General features: G+C 42.6%; 1 protein-coding gene across 7 annotated transcripts in view; it reads right to left on the bottom strand.

The window, feature by feature from the left end:
• Window positions 1–17,735, bottom strand: part of ptprt (protein tyrosine phosphatase receptor type T) — a 292,314-nt gene extending 274,579 nt beyond the window's left edge. For all 7 annotated transcript variants that reach the window (XM_061041736.1, XM_061041737.1, XM_061041738.1 and 4 more), the window contains exon 1: window positions 17,328–17,735. In XM_061041736.1, the coding sequence (XP_060897719.1) occupies window positions 17,328–17,415 (88 nt within the window). In that variant the 5' untranslated portion in view covers window positions 17,416–17,735. The remainder of the gene's footprint in view (window positions 1–17,327) is intronic.
• Between the last annotated feature and the right edge of the window lie 1,127 nt (window positions 17,736–18,862).

Below are 18,862 nucleotides of genomic sequence, written 5' to 3'. Positions count from 1 at the left end.
AAAGTAGTGCTGTGTGTATAAACAAAATAGAGTCCAGCTCTGTCAGTTTGTCTTTAAATGTCCCTCCTCTGTGTTCCATGAAAATAACCCTTTCCATCCGTGTGTCATTATTATACCATCGTCAGTTGTTCAACCTGCTCACCTCTCTTAGTGCGGGAATAACGACACAAAAAAAACAACCTTGCTTAAACACAGTTAAGCCTTAATGCAATCAGAAAGCAGGGGGTCAAACGTGCATACAGCATTTTAATAACATGCAAATGAGACCTACAATTACTGCAGGACCAATCCCAGGGTTGTGTTTCCACCATTGTTCCACTGACGAGGCGTGCCGACTAACGAGCCGAGGAGGTGAAAAGAGTTAATAGAATTTTGGATTGTGATTGTTATCAGGTGAAGAACGACGGGGATAGAGAGAGAGAGAGAGAGATGGAGAGGGGGAGAGAGAGAGAGAGAGAGGAAGACAAAGAGAGAGAGAGAGAGGGAGAGAGAGAGAGAGAGAGAGAGGAAGACAAAGAGAGAGAGAGAGAGAGAGAGAGAGAGAGGGAGAGAGGGAGATAGAGAGAGAGATAGAGAGAGAGATAGAGAGAGAGGCAGGGAAGTGAGAAATTGTTCCATCAATATTAGAAACAAGAAGGGATTGTGCAGAAATGTTCTCTTTCTTTCTTCTGTTGCGCACCAAGACAAGACAAAGACATTTAGGTATTAAGACCGAGTCAAGACCAAGACCAAGAACAAGAAAGAGAAAAGACCAAGACCATAAATATCTCAAGACCAAGACCAATTTTGAGTAGTACAGCACTATCCAAGACTTTCTGTCTCTTCATGCATGATCACTCTAAGACTACAACTTTTTAATGTTCAACTGTGAACAAAAATATGTCTAAATAGTTTCAGGATTATTTTACAAACTGGGCGAAACTGGATGGACATTATTTGTAGGCATGCCAGCGTTTTGTGCAGTGTGTGTGTGTGTGTGTGTGTGTGTGTGTGTGTGTGTGTGTGTGTGTGTGTGTGTGTGTTTATGGTTGTGTGTTTCTGAGTTTTGCCCTGTGAGAAAATGTAAACAACATCATTGTGAGGGCTGATGAATAAAGCTGACACAAGCCTACAGGTGTGTGTGTGTGTGTGTGTGTGTGTGTGTGTGTGTGTGTGTGTGTGCGCATGTGTGTGTGTGTGTGTAGTTCAGGGCCTCCGGGCAGTGTGAAGGTCTGCAAGGTCGCTAACAATGTTCTCCACTCTTATTCTGACATAATGCTTTAATATTGTGTGTGTCTTTGTGTGTGTGTGCACCTAATGAGGTGTGGCGATTTGCATTGAATGCCCGATGGTTTTCATTAAAGACTTGAGACTCATCCTTGATTTCGATTAATCCACTCACACACACATCTATGCACACGGAGGTCATGCAGACGATGCTCTTAATTATTATTCTTAAATTAATAACGTGGTGAAACTAAGAGAATGAGGGAGTGCTTGTGTGTGTGTGTGTGACTTTTATCCAGAGTTTCACACAGCGGGACTGCCCGTGTGTGTGCGTCTGTGTGTGTGTGTGTGTGTGTGTGTGTGTGTGTGTGTGCATGAGTGAGAAAGTGTGTGATTGGCAGCAGTAATTGGGGTCTGGTTGGTCGAGGAAAAACAGTGAATGAATACAGTTACAGAATACTGATACTCGCTGGTCAGACCTTGAATACCAAAACACACACAACACAACTACACACACACACACACACACACACACACACACACACACACACACACACACACACAGACCCATAAAACACACTCTAATTAAGAAATATTTGACATCCCTGCTCCCGGAGGTGCATGATGGGGTGGAGGTCAGGTCTAAAGGTTGCCTGAACCAAACTCAGGGAACTTTTTCTTTATGGACCTGGTGTTGAGCAGTGACACTTTAAGTTTTGACCATTTCTTTTCTGCACGGCTCCCTGAATTTATCCAGAGGAAAACTGGATAAAGTTTCTTTTACAGTTCATGGCATGAGTGCCGCAGTTCCTCGAGTGTCCACTTGAGGCTTGGCTGCAAAAGCGAGTCAGTCCCCATAGAGCCCCGTGTTTTAAATGTCCAACTTTAGCCAAAAGTTTTGCATTATGTAAAGGCTTAAAGTGATTTAGAATTAGGGGCGTGGCTTCTTTGAGTGACAGGTGGGAGCTGCTAGCTGTGTGGGATCCTGGCCCAACTCGCCTTCAGGCCAAGGGCCAAGCTCAGGCAGAGAATCTAACCTCTAGGGAGAACCATACCTGGACTTAACTCAAGTTTTTGTTGTGTGTTGATTTTTATTTTCTTTTTTGTGGCGGCTGGTGCACGGAGTCTTAATAGACTTGACTGACTGCAATTATCAGGTTTGTTTTAAGGTTGGATGGCGTGAATGCGGCGCCCCTCAAAACTTCATTATAATTGTCTGAACTCTAACTGAACATTCACAGACCGAACTTTCTCCATCTGTGTTAAAACTTGATATTTTCCAAAGACGTTGTCATCATTCGCACAATGAAGAGTCATGATCCTCCCTCTCGCTCGCTCGCTCTCTCTCTCTCTCTCTCTCTCTCTCTCTCTTGTCCGTCTGTTAATTGCCGTATAGTTCGGCGCTAAAGAGGACCCAACAGTCAAAGCCAATTGTTAGCTTAGCTCCGCTGCATAAAGGTTAGATACTGCATTAGCATTTAGATGAGCGAGAGACTCAGAGAGAGAGAGAGGGAGGGAGGGAGGGAGGGGGAGAGAGAGTAATTATAACTCGCTCTGTGGTGCCAGTGTGTGCGTGTGTGTGTACATGTGGTAATGAATTTTCACACATAGCTGTCTGTAATTTGTTTACCGGCTGTGGAACGTCGCTCACCTGTGTGTGTTTGTGTGTCTTTGTGGGTGTGCGTTAATTTTTCCACTCTTGCTAAGAGCTCCAGATGTCTGCGACCATATTTTTTCTTGTGTGATTTTCTTGTTTTGCACCTACAAGCAATCCTGCACTAAAAGAAATAAACACGGGCAGATCAGAAGTGCTGAATGTTTATGTTATTTGTGTTATTATTTATATAAAAATGTGTCAATCTACCGATCAAGAAAACATCAACAAACTGCAGAAGAAGAAGCAGTACAGGTTATTAAATCAACTTGTGCAAAGGAACAGAATTGAGGAAGTATGTTGACGACTTTGGGTGCAAATTTGCCTTTGTGCATCGACTTTGTTTGTTGAGAAATATGCATAATTTAGGCTTGAACACACCTTTAGTCAATGTTCATATCATTAATGAAGAGCAGTAGTTGTTTCAAGCATGAGAACATTTCTCCCCACTGTGCATAAATCTGTTTCATTAAAAAAAAAAAAGCAGACACATGCCGCCAGCAGACGCGGCAAAAAAATCTCTTGCTAATGTTCCCTTTGCTTGTTTGCTTGTTTAGTCTAGCACAGACTGTATAAAACATGGATGTAGTCTCAGTGATGTCACCCTTTGGTTTCTGAAGAAGGTGTGATGAAGACTAATGATGACAGTCGCCACATAAATGCTGTCTCAAACTGTCTTTGGATCAATCTAGTAACAGACAAAAAGGCGGAGCCTCCTGACAAACAGGAAGAACACGCAACACCTGTCAGTCAAATTAACCACGCCCCCAATGTTCTGTCAGACACAACACCTTTGCCTTTTGGTGGTAGCCTCAAGTGGACACTCCAGGAACTACAGTTTTTTTTTTGCAGCGGCTTCATTTTTTTTTTTTTTTTATCTCTGGACATCTGACATGACGTCCTCAACATCCTCAAGAGTTCCTGCAAAGTTAGCTTTACATAAGAGCTGAATGCCCTGCCTCCTGTTCATGACTGCTAAAAGAGTTTTCTTCTCGTCTGTGCAGGAGGAGTATCTAAGAGAAAGTGAAACAGAAGAGAAGCCCTGTAGGGAGCGGCGTCTGAAGAGGCGAGGAGGGAAAAGTTGCAGGAGCCACATCAAAGCGGCTCGACTGAAACACTGGGAGCAGAGTGGAAGTCCTGAGATTTGTCTAAAGATAGTCACTAAGAACGAGGCCACAGAGAGAGGTTTCACCGCCTTCCTCTTCTGTCTCTTCTCTCATGCTGACCCTCTGCCGCCTGTGTGTACACACACATACATACACACAGCTTTCTTATCAGCTGACCTGAAGCTCTGCATCCTGAGTCTGTGGACAGATCTTCTACAAACATACAGCTAACAAGAAACCTGCTACTGAACACAATGTCTGTTTTTATCCTTTTGTTTCCTTCTGCAGCTTTTGTGACCCCCGCACATGAAAACGTCATGTGGGGGGGGGGGGGGGGGGGCTTTTGTTGCAAACGATAATTTGTCCTCAAGTGCATGGTGTCAAAATGATTATTTCACTGCTCCCGATCGAGTCGGAGCTGGATACTGATGCCCCAATGATACAAGATCAGACGGCCTCCGATGTAATACCCGCAATAGGTAATGAAAGCGATCAGAGCAGGAAGTGTCACCAACCAGATGTTGCGTTCTTTTACAGCTCACAGACAGAGCAGCAAAATAAACACAACAATGCCCTGAGCCATGTGGAATACTAAAGAGGAAGCTTCACAACACAACGCAAACCAGGACAGCCAGGTGAGGACCTTAATCGTCCACCATGTTTGTTTTACTTCTGAAGTCACGTTCGATCCGGAGAGTTTCTGTGAGATCTCGTGTATGTGGGAGCGCCACTGTGAGATCTTTACGACAAAATGGCAGGTGTGTGGTCCCGTGGTCTGCAGCTGAAGAGTGTAGTGTGTTTGGAGGATTATGATGTCAGAAACCGGTTAAAACTGTCACGTGTCTTGGGCGCTGGTGGAACAGTGGTTAGTGTGCGCGCCCCATGCATGGAGGCTGCGGTCCTCCAAGCGGGCGGCCCAGGTTCAAATCCAGCCCGTCGCTCCTTTCCTGCATGCCATTCCCCTCTCTCTCTCTCTCTCTCTCTCTCTCCCTGATTTCCAACTCTATTCACTGTCCTATCTCTCCAATAAAGGCACAAAAATAAATCTTAAAAATATAATAATAATAATAATAATAATAATAATAATAAAAAAAAAACTGCCCGCATTTTTAAAGTCGGGTAAGATTTGAAAGTGGGTGCAGACTGATAGGGGACGGAGCTTTGAAAAAATCCTTCATCCACATGTGCACACACACACACACACACAGACACACACAGACACACAGACACACACGCACACACACAGACACACACAGACACACACACAGCCTAACTCTGACCCTCTCCACTGGGAGCAGAGTGTGACGGTGGCATTAACTTTCAACAGAAAATTAGCCTCAGCCAAACAATTAACCAGCTCTTAAATCTGCTCGCTGAGGAAGACACAATGTGTGTGTGTGCGTGTGTGTGTGTGTGTGTGTTAAGAGGGAAGAAACTAAATAGAGTGTGTGTTCGCTGAGCAGGACAGTCACAAAAGTGTGTGTGTGTGTTTGTGTCTGTGTGTGTGAATGTTGAGCAAAGGTTAATAGGACCTCAAGAGGGATAAGACAAGAGCCTCGTTACCTTCCCCGAGCTATCGTACCCTCCTGCCACACACACGCACACACACACAGACGCACAGACACACACACACACACACACACACACACACACACACACACACACACACACACACACACACAGGGACTCAGTGTCAGAGCTGCTGGTCTATTGAGCAGTAGGAGAGTTCATTACCATCTCTGTTTTACACGTGGACTAATACTCCTTAATACCCGACACCGCTGCCTTATTACATTCCCTCTCTGTGACAGTCTTTTCTCTACGAGTGCTTTTATGCATCCTCTTTTCTCTTTTATCATCTTCTGTGGTTTCTCCTTCAGAGACATGTGAGCGGACATCCGACAGACGGAATATGATCTATGCATGGAACAACAGGTGACTTTTTAGGCCCTGCAGTTTAACAATAAAGACACAAACATATTGGTATTGAGATGTAAAAACATTTGACAATGTGGGACAACACTTCTTGTATTTGATTAAACAGATACTAGCTCTTCATTTTGTCCCTGTGGAAGAGGACGCTCCATTATCAGGACTCAAACAGCATTTTTGGGACTCTACTCTACAGCACACACAAGCTGCTAGGGCTGTCAATCTTCATCTACAATCAAATTCCAGTTTCATGAATCAGATTAAATTATAAAAGAATCAAGAGAAACATGTGCAAACAACTTCTTACTTTGTCTTTCTGAGGTTGATTTGTTGCTCATTTGGAGCCTCTTTTGGCGCAATGTTGATAAATTGATGAAAAATACGATCAGGAGTCTGTATATTGGGTTTTATTTTGAAATTGACCAGATGCTCTGTGCGTTTCCTTGTCTGACTTCCTGTCCGGCTTGCTCTATTCTGTCCAGCTTGACATGTGCTTGCAGCGTGCTCCGTTGAAAGTAGACCCACAGCGTTTTTGAAACACAGTACCGTAGTGGTGCTGCTGGAACGCTCTGGAGACCGACCGCTGTGCATGCAATGGAAACAGGAGCATGAGTGGCTGCGAATGGCGCCATAGGATCGAGGCGCACAAGACAGTCATAGAGTTCCTCTTGATGTTGACAGCAGTAGCTCATCTTCATCTCTCGCATGGAAAGTAATTATTCAGTTACACCTAAATACAGTTTTTCTTTTCTATTTCTTAATGTCCCCGACTCTTATGATCTTTCCATCCCTGTTTTTGAAGACTTCATCCCTCTATTTACCTGAGAACATCGTTCTATGTCTCTCTCCCGTCTCCTCCTCTCGCTCTTCATCTCTGTGCCGTTCTTTCGGTCCCTCATTGCTGTCTCCTCCTCTCTTCATCCCCCTTCATCTCCTTTATTTTACATCTTCAGCTGTCACCACCTCTCTTTCAGCTCATCTCTCTCTCTCTCTCCTCTTCTCCGTCTATCCATCATTCCCTCTTTCTAATCGCATCTCAACCTGTTATCTCGCCCCTCTTTAATCTTTAGGAAGAGAAAGGGTCTGCTCTCATGGTAAAGTTCATATCTGCAGGGAGAAACACAGACGGGGTCGTCACACTCGGCTGGCTGCTGCTGATGCTGCTGCCTCTATTGTGTTTCTCGGGGTTCTTGTGCTCTTTGTCAGTCATGCTATTCTGGGCTGCAGACTGACAGGCTGATAGAAAAGGCTGCAGCTCGGAGACAGCCGCAGTTTCAGCAATGAACTAAAAGTTATGAAATAAACTTTTATACTTTTATACATTGATTGGCATTGTGGTAGACAAGTTGCAGCTGAAATTATGCACAAAAGGCAACATAGTGTTACTACAGCTTGATCAGTGGACTGACTTTTTTTGTGTTTGGACTTTCAAAATAAAGCTTTCTGAATTTCATTTTACATTACGACTTATAGACGTGAAACTTAAATTTACAAGGACTAAACGTTGATTCAAATTGTGCAGTTTTGTTGTTTATGCACTGACACTAGTAGGTTAGGTTATTAAGAACTTGTCCACATGCACCGTTATGTAACAAACACATCATATTTAACAAGGCTGACATATGAGACCTCCAAAGAAATCTGCTTCTTAAAATCTTCAGCAATAACTTTGGTTACACTCAAGAATCGAACCCCGGTTTCCTGGACAGAAGTTATATTTTGGTTTGATCCATCCATCTCCACCAATCACCATCCAAAGAGGACTTTCATGCTCCCTAAACTACAGCCTTGATCAGACTGCCGTTTCAAGCCGCGATATTCACGCCCCTGTGACGTTTCGCCTTCATCTGAATGTCCCAAAGGCGTAATGATGTGACATTTTTCATCGCCTCAGCCTAGTCAGAAGATTTTAGAAAACGTTTACAATCTCAAGTACATTTATCATTTAGCTGGTAGAGCCGTGATGTATGATGTTACAGTGACTGCTACAATACAAACCACATATTCAACTGTCCTGATTGCAAAAAAGGTCAAACTGTTAACACCAGATATCACGTTTATGGCGGTGTTTCCTTTATGAGCTGAAAGCCTTTCTCAAAATAGATTCAAAACAATGCAATACATCACCTCACAGCTGTATCGTTAACATCGATGGACTAATCACTGTCAACAAAGTGTTTAACGATCTGATTCAAAAACTCAGAAACCAGTGCATACAGTGAGCGGGACATTATGTGAGCTGAGAATCAAGCTCTACATTTGGAAGCACGAGTCCACTGGCGGTATTTTGCAGTAAATCGTGACTGGAGCCGGGTCCTTAAAACGATGAGACAAGTTTTAAACTCCACTTCTGGAGCTGAAATGGGTCGTGCACCTGTTTCATTAAGGTCTGCGCATGTTGAGAGAGTTTTAATGGACCATTATCTCGTCGCGTACAACAGAGGAGGACTTAAAGTATATTCATAATTAGTCATGATTCATAACACAGCGGTGGCCATCAACAAAGTCTCATCCAGCATCTGCTGCACAATTATATGCTGCTGCTGCTGATCATAGACAGCACAGTCTGCTCGCTCTCTGAGGTCTGAGAGTCAGACTGAAAAAAGGGATTTAAAGTCTTTAAAACACTAATTCATCAGACTCTTTGTACACTTCATCAAAGGATATAAAACATTACGTTTGTGATTATCTTGAAGAGAATAAAAGAGTGTCAAAATAGAGGACTCATTCTCAGTACAAGCATTAACTTCTTTCTCAGAGGGCAAATTGTAAGTTTTACTCTCTCATTATTTATGAATCGACAAGGTTTCATTTCCTCTTGTTATCCAGCAGACATACTTCTCCAAAACCAGAATAATCACAGAACATTAAACAGAAAACCTGTGTGAGAAAGATCCAGCTTTGACTCGTATTCAAGTTTGAATAAAAGCATTAGTCGACACACAAACACCAAGGCAGACGTGTGTACAGACGGAGTGGCGGTCTATATTTAATCAGAGTGTCTGTCCTTTGTTCTCCACAGAGCTCTGCCTGTTTGTTACTAAACATCCTATAAATACGCTCACATCAACTTTGACTTAATGGAGAGTTAAAGAGCAAAAGGCTGTGTGCATATTTTTAGATGAAAGCTGAGCAGCAGATGGAGAAGAGGAACAGACAAAGGGAGAGACGGAAACAACAGCGAGCTATATATCCACACTGTTGCAAAAATTCAAACTGATATTTTAATGTTTTACTACTTTTTCCCTCCTGGTTTCATTCATGTTGAGTTTTCTCTGTTGCAAATTTGACACCTAAAAATGTTCTAAAAGTTATTTTACAGAAGCCTACAACTGAATGCACCTCCTCCACTACAATAAAACAATCTTTATTTCTTCTCCTCACCTTCGCCCACTTCTTAATTCCCAATCCCATCATTTGTCACATCTGCCCTTTGTCCTCTGATCGCTCTCACTCTCCTATTTTCTCTCCTCCTCCTCTTACTCATCGCTTCACCTCTCCCTCCACCCCCTCCTCCAGATCTCCCCCACTTATCTATTTCTCTCTCTCCCCCTTCTCTCTGTGAGTGACAGGTGAGGCAGATGCCGTCGTGCTCCCAGGCGAGGAAAATGTTTTTTCCGTCTGTCTGGCCGTTCGTATGTCTGTCTAACGCCTGTCTGTCTGTCTGAATCATTTAACCAGGAGGGGTTTCCTGAAGCCAGATATGACAAGGCAATTATCTGGTAATCAGGATTCAACGTGAACACACACACACACACACACACACACACACACACACACACACACACACACACACACACACACACACACACACACACACACACACACACACACACACACACACACACACACACACACACACACACACACACACACACTTCTCAATAGCAATGTTTGACTGACAGAAGGAGGGATGATTGATTACATAAATGGAATAAAATGTTGGTGGACTAATTCAGTCTAATTTTGGTCTCATGTTTTACCTGAAATATGCAAATGTGTCCATTTCATTCATAAGTTCTATTAAAATAATAATAGGTAGAAAAACAGTGGTGACATGACTTCAAACAATAAGAAAGAAGAAGAACATAATTGAGATTTAACCAAATGAAGGTTTTTAGTCAGCCATTGAGCTAATTTTGGGACAGCTCAGCTCACTGCCCAAATCTTGCCTAACACCCTTGAAGAAACATCAGCCCAGCTGCTTTCATCTTATACCGCGGTCTCTGTTACTCAAACTGCAGAATCGTAATGTGCTAAATTCTGAAGTCATGCAGTGAAAGATGAAAACACCAACAGTAAAGAGGAGATAGAGACAAAGTCAGGGGTTCATCACTTGGGAAATATAAATATTTGTACCAAAACAAATCTCTCACAATGCTCCATTTATCCTCTGACTGTAGAGTTTGATTTGTTCATTTAGATTTGAATAGAAAATGTTTTTCATAAAGCAGCTGAGCAGCTCTGTTAGCGGCTCTGAATCCATCATGTGGGTTCGACTTCCCACACAGTCTGACATAAATTAAATTTATCCACCACGAGAATAAAGTGAGTGATGCTCACATATCATCTAATATCTTCTCTTCCAGCTATAACTCTGTTTACCTTCTTCCATCTTCCCACTCATATTTGTCTCATTTCCTACTTTATTTTTTGCCATCCATCCTCTCTTCCCTTCTCCCCCCCCCCCCTGCTTGTTTTACTCAGTCGACTGAGCAGCCTCTCACTCTCTCTTCCTGAACATCTATTAAATATGGATTAATTACTCTGAAACCTTGTTAGGCTTCGTTAAGACCTCTTGCAATAATCAGTGGCATTTTCATTAGAGGATAGGAAGTTTTTAATGCTCAGCTCTGTGTATGTTTTACACCTCTGACATCCTAATCAACTCGATCATGTTTTCATTTCAATCAAAGTTTGATTTTTTTTCGTTTCAGAACCAAGAGGGATTTAAGATTTATCCAACCGGGGATGCCAGCTGCATGTTAACCTGCACACTTTGATATTCTTAGTTAGTCCCTTAATTTGAACATTAAACTTTGAATCCCAGCCTACATCTCGAGCTGCACCTACTTCAAAAAGGATGGCACCACATTGGTAAACTATTCTTCCAATTTAGGTGTGTTCATTTGTTTATGTGCAGATACCAAAACTACTTGGTGTGGGTGTAGGAAAAAATCATCCATGGCCCCAAGCTAAACCCACACAATGCTAAAAAACAACAAGAGTGTGTTGTGGTGCCCCGTGTGAGGCTTAATAACACACCGCATTTCAATACCATTTTTAAAGGAAACCACAGCTAATGCAAGCATGACCTGGCTTTTTACCTTAGTGCCACTAATTGCATCCAAGTTATGAGATCAGTTTTCTTAAGAGCGTCTGTTGTAAACCCGTAACAGTAATGTACAACGCACACTCGTGCACAAACATTTTTCTCCTTTAATAAGTGCAAATCATTGACTGCAGAAAGTAGCTACTATCACTTTGTCCCACAATCCAACCCCCCCCCCCCCCCCTTTTTTTGGTCTCTCTTTCAGCCTTGCTAACCCTCTTTACATTCACTCAATGTCCTACTCACTCACAGACCCCCTCTCTCTCACACACACACACACACACACACACACAGACACATGCGACGCCCCAGCACTCAGCATGCCCCTCTATTAGGCTGTCAGTTAGTCAGGCCAATAGAATAAGTGCCGTGGATTAAGCAGACACACACACACACACAGGGAGGATGGACAGCATACTAAACAGAGCGGGGCGTGAGGTGACAGACATCCTGTCATACAGCTCACACACACACACACACACACACACAGATACACACATGCAGAGGAAACAATTACAGGCACTCAGACAGTCGATGACAGGGAGACATAATCAACTTAGTGTCATGTTTTTCTCCTTTTCTTGACCTCCTGTCATCCTCCCTCTTTTTCATTTCCTCCAACCACTTGTCCTCTGCATCTCCCCTGGATTTTACCATCCATGTCCTCCTCCTTTTCCTCCTCATCCTTGACCTCCTCTCATCTGGAAAATGGTGACAAACAGGGCAACAAATGATAAGAATAGCTCTGCCTTCTCCGCTCTTCCTTTACCCTTCCTATTTCTTCCTCATCAAGGTTATGTGTGCTCTTTCCTGTTTTCCTTTTACTGTCTCAACAAACTTGGGCCCCATCAGCTACTGTCTGACAACAATTTTGCCTCTTGGAAAGATGGACACATTTTTGGTAACCACTGTGTAGCTAGCGATTGGTGATAAATGACTTCCAGCCAAGACTTCCTTTTAATGTGCACTGCAATATTTACAGTCCTATTACAAACTTGAAAAGTGACTCCATATTCAGATTAAAAGTGAAATATGTCCCCGAAGATATGGCTGCTAAATAAATGCTGTCATTTCTTCTCCCCTGGCGGAGTGCTGTTTCTGGTGAGTCTCAGTTTAACTGTAAATAGTGAGTTACACAGAGACCTCACTCTGATTTTCTTGGGGCTGACTCACATTAAAGGGTCTTAGGTTTGATGCAGATTAATAAAAAGTAAAAGGGTAGCTTTGTCAGGTCAGTGTCAAAGAGAAGAAAACAACTTTGAAAATGTGTGTTTTTTGAACGGAGGTCCGATCAATAAGGAAATATAGAATTTGATTGGCTTTCACATCACTGCGTCAAGTGCTTTGCTCTCCATACAGACGGTTCTTGCTGCACAAAGCATGCTGATACATTATTAGTCAATACTTGGATAACAAATGTACTACAAACAGAAACCAGAACACTTCTCGTACTAAAAACAAGATCCAGCAGTACAGATTACCATCACCATGATCATATTTCTTGTTCCTCCTTTCTCCTTCCTATTTTTCAGTCTTTCCTTTGTTGCTGCACCTTTTTCCCCTGCACACCTTTCCTTCCCTACATCCTCATCTCTCCTCATTTCTTCTCCTTCGCTCTCTTCACTTCTGTTCTCTCAATTCTCTTCTTCTTTCCTCCCACTTTTCCTCCTTTAAACCATTTGTTCTACTCCTGATTTTTCTTTGCTCTCACCTCCTTTTTGTTATTTTTCATCCTCTTGCTTCAACTTCCTTTTACTTTCTCCCCCGGGCCTCGCTCTTCTCCTACATCTCTCTACACATCCCTTTCATTCTTCATTCTGTCGAGATGTTCTACTAGTCTCATCTTTTCCTCTTCTCTTTTCTACTTTCTGTCTTAGTCTACCTCTCATCATCATTTTTTTTCCTTTCCCGTCTTTGCTCTTTCCTCTCTCCATGCTAAAACATATCTCAATGTTTCCTTCCTGTACTTCCTATCATATCATATCCTCTCCTACCATACACCCTTCTCTCCTTTCGCTTACTCCAATTTATTTCAAACAATTTCCTCATCTATCTCTGCAAATCACACCAATCCTCCATTCTCCCTTTTTCCTGCTCTCACCTCCTCCTCTTCATTTTTTACCTCTTTGCTTCTCTCATGTCTCCTATTTACTCTCTGTAGCTTCTTCCTTCACATCCTCCTCCTTTCCCTCTCCTTCTGTGCCTCAGATTCTGTATGTTACTGCAGTCTGTCACATCCCCTCTCCTCCTTTTTCTTGCTTTAGTCTACCTTTTATCCTCTTCTCCTCTGCATTCTTTTATATCTCACTTTCCTGTTATTGTTCCTCTCTTCATCCTCTCTTTTCTCTACACACCCCTCCCCCTCTTCTCCTATATTTTCATTAAATCTTCCCCCATATACAGTATCTCTCATTTCCCTCCTCCTATCTGCTTCTTCTTCTCCCTCTTCTTTACTCCCTTTCCTACCATTTTTCCGTCTCCCTTCTCATGCCTCGCTTTTAATCTTCTATCTCTTCGTCTTTTTTTCTCTCGGTTGACTTCACTCATGCTTCCGTTTATACTCTACCCTTGTTCTGTTTATCTCCCTTTTTTCCCCCACCTCCTCCTCTAAAAGTATTTGATTCCTTTCCCTCACCTTCTCCTCCAAACCTAATTTTTTCCTTTGCTACTTTTTTCTCCACTCAAACAAAACCCTCTTTCCTCTCTTCACCTCTACCTTCTGTTCTTCTCCTCTCCTCTGTTTGTCTGACACCTTTTCTCTCTGTGTCACATGAAGTAACACCCACACACCCTCTCTCTCTCTCTCTCTCTCTCTCCACTAATCCCATAAAGGCCTCTATAATTGGGGGACCTGAGAGCCGTTGATTCGATCAAAGCCAAAGACTTCCTCAGGTCCCTCCAACATGTCGACACTCGGGCGAACGAGTCAAGGAGAAGCACATTTCTTGTCTTCCTTTTCCTTTCCATCACTTCCCCTCTCTGTCCTTTAAACGCTAAAAGAAATCTTATTAAGTGGAGGGTAAATTGCAAATTGGTTTCCCTAATAACACACACACCTAAACGCCTTCATTTTCACCTCCACACACAGCCTTCGAGATGTTCAATAATCAGCGACCCCATGCACTCAAAGACAAGAATCCAGAGGACAGATAATATAAAAAACTGCTTTTAGTAACACCTGAACACACATTTTAAAGGGTATATTCTGACTTATCTGATCGGTTTTTGAATGAAACCTCGTCTTAATGGGAGAGGATCTGCACACACACACACACACACACACACACACACACACACACACACACACACACACACACACACACACACACACACAAACATTTTTATTCACCAAAACAACATGTGTCTGAACTCCACCAGGGGGATGTTCCTGTACAGCTCACAGCATCGCTAACTCCTTAAAATGACGAGTCTCAGTGGAGTCAAACTGTCAGGGACTGCACTCAAACTTTTTCTGCTGTGCACACTGTCAGAAGATTTCTTATCCCTCAAGCCAGTGTTTAAATAAAGTTTCTCTTTATAGAATTCAAACCTCCGGGTTACAGTTTGGAAAGTATTTACATCGACTGATAAAAGATTATCAAGTAAGATGGGACACAAAATGCTACATCCAGAGTAGAAGTCAGATCCTTTAAGTTTGCAAGGTCCAGCTTCCTTCGTTTCAGACTTTGAGGTTATCAGCTGAAAGTTTTCCCCTCAAAGTGAGTCAGTCAACTGAGCTGCTTCAAAAGGCACTCAGAGCTCTGATGTGAGGATGGATGAGAGAGAGACAGACAGACACGCAGAGGGACAGAGGGGGAGATCATTTTCTTCATCACTGGCTCTCTGTCTATTATCATTATAGCTGAGTCTGTTTCTTCACATGTATATGCCCTCAAAACCCAGCAGATAAAAAAAGAAATGTGCAGGACTCACTGTGCTGTGTGTGAGAGAGGAGGGATCTGGTGTGCCACTGTCGCCCCCTAACGGCACCGGAGCTAACAACAACCAGCGAAACATCCCTCAGCTTCTCACAAACACTCACTCGCATGCATGCAGAGCACAAACGCACACATACACACACACACTCCTAATTCAGTCACATCTTATGGCAGACTTTATTTCAGAAGAGAAACGTACATTTAATCGACAAAAATCTTTAAATTTGCAGTTTAAAACAATATACAAATAAACATCATATCAGACTAAGCATCATCTCCAACTTATAAAACGCGTAGCACGTCTTTTCTGATTTTATTTACAACGCTACCCACATATTAAGCAACATTAATACTTGTTTTTTCGACCAACTATAGCGCTTTCCTCAGCCGCACCATTACGCACGGACAGAGGGATGGAGGCTCCGCGGAGCTGCAGCGCAGAGCAGCCAAAGAGACAGAAAGAGAGAGAGAGAGAGAGAGAGTGGCAGAGAGAGCTGTGTGTTTGGAGCCAGTCTTCCCTTCAAAGTAGCCTCTTTTTACAGCCTTACAGGTCATGAATACCAAGCAGAAGGTGCCGTGAGAGGAGCGGACACAGAGGCTGCTGCTGCTGCTGCAGTCAAACGAAAACATCCGAACTTATCTTTCCCGAAACCACGAGCAACTTGTCGAAACGAAGTCCTTCTGATGAGAGAACTAAAAGTACACAAACAACTCCTCGTGTTAAAGTGTTATATGTATTAATTTCTGTTCATACACTTCAGAGAAACCCTGGTTTAAATATCGACTGTGGGGGGTGATTACATTCAGAGTTAAAGTAACCCAACCTTATTAAGTAAACAATCATTTCATGTTTCACTATCTGAGTAAGTGCACTTCGATTCCATCTTTGGTTTATCTTGAATCTTATTGAAAACATTGTTGCTTAATCAGGCCATGGATGCTGAGAGCTGCATGTGGTGGAGCAAACTTTCTGAGAACGCTGCTGTGTTCAGTCGTCAGGGGTGTCGTGTTCTCTGTTTGTAAAGCTTCACCTTCTTATCAATGATCATCATAGAAAATTACAGATTCGATATCAAGCTTAAAAACGCAGCGAAGGAGTAAACTCTCAAAACCTCTGCTGCGCGTAACAAGTGCCGGAGCAGCGCAGGCTGCTGCATCCTGCCGAGCAGAGCTGCTGCTGCTGCTGCGGACTGTGAGAGGGTCCCGATGCCTTAACTTCGGCAGGTGCATGTTTTTTTACTTGATTTTACAGCATCAGATGTAGATGCTGTATTCTGAACCAGACTAACGTGCATTATTTGAATTGCACGTCAGTTTTATGAGCGTTGAATAAAGAGCTACATACATGCTGTAAGGGATTCATATGACCATAACCTGCGGGAGCTGTCTCGGAAAACTGGTTCACAATCATGCATGTGCGTAATCCCTGAAGCGACAATTATTCTGATAAAATCACTAATAATTTAGAGGATGCTTTTATTGATAGTTTTCAGCTTTGCGTTTACTCAGAGCACCGATCCGCTCTCCCCCGAACAAACAGCGAGCTCACAGCAAAAAGAGACAAATCTAAACAACATCCAAGTCACTCTTTAATACTCAACAGGAAGGACACCACACATACAGGACGTTTCATGGAGCAGAAACACCCAGGAGCATCCAAAACTTCACACCAAACACCCAGTGAGTGCGCACAGCGGAACACAGACGAGCTCAGTCCGGTGCTCATCATCAATCAAACTACAACTATGATCAACATAACGAGCCATTCTTCAAGGTATTAGTTTGCACAAATCTTAGAGTTATGGTTTGTTTTTGCTTCTTTATTAACAGTGCAACATGCGCAATAAAAAAAAACCCTTAAAACCATGTGAAGGTTTCTGCGCGACCATGTCGGTATAAATCCCGTTCCATGTAAAAAAAAAAGAAGAGACAAATCTGACTGTTTTCATCACAAAATATCCAGCAAATTATCACACGTAGCTCTAAGTCGCCAAAAACGCACAAACCAACGTGGTGTTCCCTCACCGATGTGGCGTAACATCAAATTCAGCCCCAGAAGAAATCAGCAAAAAGCACCAAAACGCACAAAAATCGAAATTAATCCCAAAACTAAACAAACAAACAAACAAACAAACAAACAAACAAACAAAGCGATTTACCTGGAAAGAATTGTCCGGCAGTAAATCCCAAAAGTCCAAAGTAGAGGAAAGCCTCAGCCAAACCGAGAGAGTAACTCCGTTTATCCATCTTTCTCTATCTTCTATTTCTTCTTAAATGATTTCTCAGTGCTGCAGATTATTTAACATACTCCCGTCTGGTCCGTAAACTGGATCCCCTCGGTCCGGGACAGCGGCGACACAAACAGACTGAAGAGAAATAAAATCCTCTCATTGGTGGACAAGAAGCGACAGAAAGACTCAAAGAGAAGTTTAAGAGATGTTTCCCTTCCTCTCCTTTCTTTTCCTCAGCTCCGGGTCCCACACAGCGAGTCAGTGTGTGTGCGCGCGTGTGCGTCAGGATCCGCGTGTGTGTCACAGAGTGTGAGTAAGAACGCGCGCTCAGACGGTCTCTGACAGACTGACGTTGAGTTGGAGAGGAATGGAGAGCAGAGCGCACAGAGCCGGGCGCCGGACTCGTGCGTCAAGACGAGGGTGTTAGCGCGTTCAGAACTCCCGATCGCGAGTTTTCAAAATAAAAGCAGTAGGGTAAGAAAACTGATTCTCTACCAGCATGAAGCAGCCTCAGATTATCACTGACTGGGCTGTTTCACACTTGGACAAAACCCCTGAAAATGTACCAACAATTTCGGATTGAGATGCATGTGTGAACAAAAACTGACTCATTTATCAACCTGCTGTTACCCAGAATTTCTTGACATTTTTCACCAAGAGAGAGAGAGAGTGGTAAGATTATAATACAAATAAAAATAAACTGTGTTGTGGAAAGACATGTGTCTGACTGTTTAATTATATCACCAATTTGTGCTTTTGAAGATCTAAATATGATAAGTGTTTTCTTTCTATCTTTAACACGTCAAATAAAGAAGCAATATGGTCGAATTAAAGCAGTATAGGGCAAGATTTTCAACAACAATGAGGGTAAAATCCAAACAAACAATACACTTAATAAAAAGCAATGTATAATAGTCACTTAAATTAAAATAAGTAGTATAATAGGGGGAAAAACTGTGAACAATAACAGACCTGTAAACAAACTAAAGAAAATAAAAGACGAGCAAGTTTAGAAAGAAACTTCAAAATAAAACAACGACATCATCGTTATAAAAATAAGAACTCTATTATGTTTGACAGGAGATTAAAGTTAGCCTTCTACAAATGATTTATAGTCCTTTAAAAGAAAGAGTAAGGTCGCTCAGAGGTTTAGTTACTCCTGTTCGGACTTTGTATGGGACTACAGAAAACCTGCAACAAAGCACAAGAGTGCCATTTATTTTCCTATTTACAACATTATTGTTATTATTGTTATCCAGCTAAACGTCGTGTCTAGATACATATTCAGCTTGTTTTCCTTTTCCTAATTACCCGAAATAAGACCTTTAATTTGAAAAATTCAGACGCTCAATTTCCCATAATCCTCCATCTGTTGTTCGTAGGCTTGACTGTCCTTAAGCCTTTTTAGGATCTCCCGTTTCCCCCCGGGTCCTAACGCCTGAACCCTCCGCAAGGATGCGAGT

Source organism: Labrus mixtus, chromosome 7 (genome assembly GCF_963584025.1).
Source record: "Labrus mixtus chromosome 7, fLabMix1.1, whole genome shotgun sequence".
Classification (NCBI taxonomy): Eukaryota; Metazoa; Chordata; class Actinopteri; order Labriformes; family Labridae; genus Labrus; species Labrus mixtus.
The sequence above is the reverse complement of the archived record's forward strand: the minus strand, read 5'-3'. Positions and strand labels throughout refer to the sequence as shown.